At 34.0% G+C, this 5889-nt stretch overlaps 1 protein-coding gene across 1 annotated transcript; it reads right to left on the bottom strand.

The window, feature by feature from the left end:
* Positions 1-2842: 2842 nt before the first annotated feature.
* LOC141690533 (putative polyamine oxidase 5) lies at positions 2843-4972 on the bottom strand. The gene has a single exon (XM_074495323.1). It carries the CDS (start codon positions 4700-4702, stop codon positions 3113-3115), a length of 1590 nt encoding a protein of 529 aa, XP_074351424.1. The 5' UTR covers positions 4703-4972; the 3' UTR covers positions 2843-3112.
* Positions 4973-5889: the final 917 nt, after the last annotated feature.

Here is a 5889-nt window from a genome sequence, read left to right as displayed (position 1 = left end):
AGTAATTATCACATTTTCAAGATGATATATCTTCTACACTGCGTTTGTGTTTAAACTCGAAAACGCAAATGGCAATGGGCTTTCTTTCCCTGTGCTTTTGGATATGAAAAATACCAACATTTCCACTGTTTCTTTTCCGTTTGTGCAAAAAATGAATTTTACACACTAAAAGAAAAGGCACTGTGAAATTGTATGACCCCCTCTGCAGAATAGTGTGTTCCAAAGCACAATTAACTTGGCAGGAGACCTAGCTACTTAGCCCCGCCAATATCATAAATTATCCCAAACCCAAAATTCACATGTTTAATGTTGCAATGCTCATTTCCCTTTTTAATGTCAATTTGGCCACTCCACATGTAAAAGCTGGGCTGGGAATTTCAAGTTAAATAACATTTTATAATGTGATTTTAATTTATTAACTAATATTTATATTTTAATTATTTTAATTAAAATAATTAAATATTAAGAAAATTAATATTAAAACAAAATATATTCAACTGAATTAAAAATATCACACGAGAAAATATTAAATTTAAAATAGTACAATAAAAGAAATTAACAACTATTATAGAACTGCGAGATGTGCTCAAATAAAAATAAACACTACACTCCAACTGCTAAATTTCAAACAAACTCAACTTGAACAACGATTGTTTGGAATGGTTCAACTTCATAATGCAACTTAATATTATCGAGACAGTAGATTGAGTAAAAACACTAAAAATAACGTTACAATTTATAACGTTATACTGTTTTTATGTACATATCAGTCTTGACATAAATATATTAATAAAATAAAAAAAGGTAAGCAAATAGTTGTGACCAGTACAGAGGTCACGCCTTTTTTTTTTCAAATGCTCCAATAATGTGTCATTGGAAAAGTTGAAGTCCATAACCATTTTGAGTGAGAGAGCAAATGCCCTGCACTGCCCTCGGACCCGAAATTATCACCCTTACTGGCTGCCCTACGGCGAGGCATGAATTAATAGGAGAAGGTAAAAACTTGTTAAAATTCACCAGTTACCCTGGGACATGGATCTGAAAACACTTTTTCAATATTGATTGAAGCAATCAAATTGCCACGAGCATCACTAAAGTTACTGATCACAGTACTATACTTGCCTAGTACATTTGGGCAACCAACAAAATGATTGACATCTTATTGGGCCATCTGGGTTAAATTTCTGCATTGGAGGGGTACTATTTGGGACCCTTTTCATTTCTGCCCCTATGATCTTATTGTGAATTATTCCTCTACTTTTTGGCCAGGCCATAGATTGTCCCCAACTCCCCCGCATCCCCAATGACTTGAAACTTTATTACAAGAATCATCAACTCTCCAACATTATTTTGGTTCCGATTCTTAGTTGGTACTACACAAAATCATGACGACATGAATATCATGAATCGTATACTTTTATGTCATGTAAACTTATGTCGGATATTAGATAATTTTGATTATATAAAATTTAAGTTATGACCGGATTATTTTTTTCAAAAAAAAAATGACATGTCATATGTCAGCATCATGAAATATTTTTTATTAATGATATCAGTGTGAATGCTCGTGTAAGGCCATTAAGATATTTATAATCAACATATTATACGTGATATTTTGTAAATTTTTCCTAACCAATTCGGTATCTTTAACATTTTTTTTGGGCCAGCTCCGAATGCAAGAAATACAAGTTATCGAGTAGGGCGTTCATATTTTAGGGAAATTTTTTGAAAAAAACACACTAAAGAATAACTTACAAATGAATAAATAACAGAATTTTTGAATTTGAAATTTATTATATCGTATCTCTATTCAAGTATTTTATAGAAATTTTTAAATATGTTGGTTATGTGATTTATCGGGAAAGAAATGTTAATCAATTTTTGTTTTAAAGGCGTGAGTAACAATTTTGCTATTAAAAATGCGAGGAAAGTAATATCTAAATTGTGTGTTAACATTTGTTTGTTATGATTATTATGTTGAGAGTTTATATGATCATATTGATTTGGTTTTTTATTCTATTATAAATCGCAACATGCTTTTCTTCTAAATATATAATTGCTCAACACTTTGACAACATAAAAACCAGAAGTTATGTCTATTTGTTGTGTTTCGTTATCAGTACTTTTTTTCGTGATTTCTGTCTTCACTGTAGTCTGTATTCACTTTATAATTTTCAATTTCATCGAACTTTACTCACAACCACTTTTGTATTTAAAAATTATCTACAACATCAATGCTTTTACCAACTAATTCCAATGACTTGTACTAAATTTATATACTTACGGGATAACAGAATAACGGGGAGTTTCGAATTTTGAGATATTTACTTATGATCTAATATGTCACATTTTGGCCAAATATTCTAAAAAAAGATTCCGGATAGCCAAAAGCGCAAACATATCAAGTATTATGATAATAGCGTGGGGCTTTCGCCCCTCACCAGGTCCTAAATAAATTGACTTATTCAAAAATGTCTTATATTTAAACGTCTAAAATAGTAATTTTGAAATTGTTTCAAGTAAATGATGAAATAAATTTTTCTGATATAATATAAGGTATCTCAAAATTTAGGGTCAGCCATGTCCGAAGTACTAGAAGAAAGTGAGAATAATATCTTGGAGGAAAGAGAGCCGGGTTTATCGGATCCTGTCTGACTGACCCAATCAAAGACGGGCCAAGGATGATGAGATCCAAAGCTATCCTCCTCCCTTGCTTTTAACAAGTAAACTTTTACATATTCAATGACCAGCCAATAATTTAACCATGAAAGCAACAACCAAAGTTTCTTTGAAGGTCCAAGACATCATCAAAATAAAGCAGCTAACAAATCACAATCAAACAGAAAAAAGCAATGAATAAACATTGCAAAAGAAGCTTCTTTAATTTCATTCAATACATCTCAAAATGTCTCCATCATATCCCTTTCATTTCCCTCCAAATTCTTAATATACCATACCCATAATGTGGAGATATATGAACATTATAACTTAAACAAATCTTTCCTATAATAATATATATAATCATACTAAAGAAGAGGATGATAGATAGGTGTCCCATAAACTTGGCCTACTTTTAAAAATAATGTAGCAAACAAACAAACAAACACGACCCTTAAAGATCACTAATACACTTGTAATATTTGAGAAGTCTATTAGCTTCTCTCAAGCCACTAAAATAAGCACCATGAGTAGTTGAATAACGAGTTCTATGAGTTGCTTCCCCTGCAAACAGGATTTGAAGTGGAGGTGAAGATGAACCATTTTCTGGCAATGGTTCTGCCAAGTTGTCTATATCATCTCCACTTGAACCAACAGCTACATAACTATAGGAACCCATGAACAGTGGATCACTGCCCCATTTCGTCCTTAGAACTTTTGTAAATTTCAATTCTTTCCCTTCATAACTGCCCAAAGAACTACCATTCCCGTTGTTTAATTTAGCTGGACTTGATAAAAAACTCGAGATTGTTGTCGAAACCTTATCAAGAATCTCTTCATCATCAAGAGATTCAAGTGCAAGAGCTTCTTTTCCTGCCAACCAAGCTAATACCACACTTGATTTCTTGTAAATTGGACTTATGTAAGCTGTTCTTCTCAACCACCAAGGTATGTCAGGATTTTTTAGTTTCGAATCGGATTGATGAAAGGCCATCTGCAAGAAAGGAAATTTGCTCAACTCACTGGTTTCTTGATCATCACTTGTACTAACTTGCAAGAACAATTTGTTAACAACTCCATATCCAAGTTTCGAGATCGCTTGGTTCTTGAAACTAGGAAGGGGAGGGGAAAACATACTTGACTCATCGCGAATTCGATCTTTAAGCACACCTAATGACACAGTGACAATTACATGATCAGCTGAAAAGGTTGTTCCATCAGAAAAATGCAACTTCACTGGCCTAGTTGTGCCAAGACAACTACTGGGCTGCTGCCACTCAATTTTTTCGACTTTTCGGCCTAATTGAATCAAACCAGCAGGTAAAACAGATGCTATTGATTCAATTATACTCATGTACCCTTTAGCAATAGTAATTTCTTCACCAGGAAACATCATGTACTCACTCTCAGCAGTATAATCAAGATTCATCAAATCTCCAGCTGAAGTATAAGTCCTCTGAGTATTTTCATGCATTGCAAAAATAGCTTCTTCAAGCAACTTCCTACTCCAACCAACATCTTCTTCACCATTCTTGACTAAATCCCAATAGGCCTCAAGCCCATTTCTCAAGAAACAACCAAGACTTGGCCTATCAGAACCACAATCTAAAAAAGCTTTAGCAGCAACATTTTCTTGAAACTCAACATTTTTACCCTGAGCAAAGTCCATAAGTGAGTTAAACAGACTTGTAATGACCTCAACAAGTGATGGACTTACCTCAAGCCCACCTTCAGCAATAGTAACAGGTTCATCAAGAAACCCATCCATACATTCCCAAGGCTTCTCAGACTTTAAACCATCAATTTCTTGAGCAATTTTATAAACAGGACTGTTTAAAATTCCATGAATCCAAGTTGCACCCATCTCAATTCTATCCCCACCAAACTCAGAAGTGTTGATCCTGCCACCAATTCTTGACCCTCCTTCGAACACACACAGCTCAAAAGCTTCACCATCTTTTTGAGCTGTGCAAAGCTTGTTTGCAGCTGTAAGGCCAGCCATTCCTGCACCAATGATCACAATTCTTGGCTTTTTGACCACCATTTTCAAAGAGTTGAGCAACGCCAAGGTTGTTTACTTGTTTGTTTTGGTTTTAGACTCCAAGAAACATAAAAACAAACAAGAGGTGTGTAGATGAGAGTGAGAGAGTGTGGAGTATAAAATATTGTGTGTGAGAACTCTAGAGCTGCTTTGAGGGAGAATATAAATAAGGAAAAATATGGTGGAGCTGGGGTTTGATGATTAGATTTTACATTAACTTCATTAAGTAGAATTTTATACGTATCTTCTTTAATAAAGACAATGATTTGCTGTAATCGAACTCTAAAAAGAGTAAAGCCATTGCTCCCAAATTCTTCAAGGCCAGCCCATTATCTCTCCATATCAATGTGCGCAAAAGCATTTCTGCAGCCTATAAAATTTCGATTTTTCGACAAAGAAAATAAATTTACGACCCTGGTTCGTAATCGATTTTGAGTTGGATATAAGATGACCGGAAATTCATGCATGAATTTTTTAGCATCGAAATTTTACAAAACATTTACATTGATAACATTAGTTAAAAATTTCGAAATTCTAAACTGCTAACGTTAAGATGACATCCACAACTTGATGTCACGGATATCAAAATACATTTATCTTCAAATTAAAATATATAAGTCGAGTTAGTCATTCTTTCAAATCTTCCTAACAACATACGTGCACACTCTTTTTTCTTCTCTTTTCACGGTTTATTTTTAAGTGGAAGCTACTGAGCTGTCAAAGCAAGTGCTTGGTAATTTGAAAACGCGCATAGAGGGCGATGTACCTTGTTCAACTTGTCTGATGTTTATCGTTCGTCTGACAAAATAATACTGTAGCCAATCAACCATTACAAACACATTAACAAGATGTGGTTTGCTTTTGCCTATCATGTAGTAATACATTTACAAACGTAAATAAATCTATGCTTGTCTATGTCATACACATTCAAATGTCATAAATCTATGCTGGTCCGTGTGCATATATTTCTTTCACCTCTGCCTGTGGACAATTTCGAAGAATATAAAATTAAGTTTGGACCCTTCCTCCGCTACTTTAAGGCCTTAAAGTTTAATAGTGATCGGCTCGGTTTATGGAGTATCGCGGTTAATGCAACCTCTTGTTTAACTGGTATTAAGGTAAATTGTTTGGTTATTGTGTTGTCATGTTGTTCAATCATATGATGGGGGGGGGGTTTGATTTTGAAGTAT

The sequence above is a fragment of the Apium graveolens genome, chromosome 10 (assembly GCF_009905375.1).
Source record: "Apium graveolens cultivar Ventura chromosome 10, ASM990537v1, whole genome shotgun sequence".
NCBI classification, from domain to species: domain Eukaryota; kingdom Viridiplantae; phylum Streptophyta; class Magnoliopsida; order Apiales; family Apiaceae; genus Apium; species Apium graveolens.
This window is presented reverse-complemented; position numbering and strand designations above follow the sequence as displayed.

Coding starts and splice junctions, on each gene's coding strand:
- LOC141690533 (XM_074495323.1), bottom strand. CDS start 4,702: ATGGTGGTCAAAAAGCCAAGAATTGTGATCATTGGTGCAGGAATGGCT.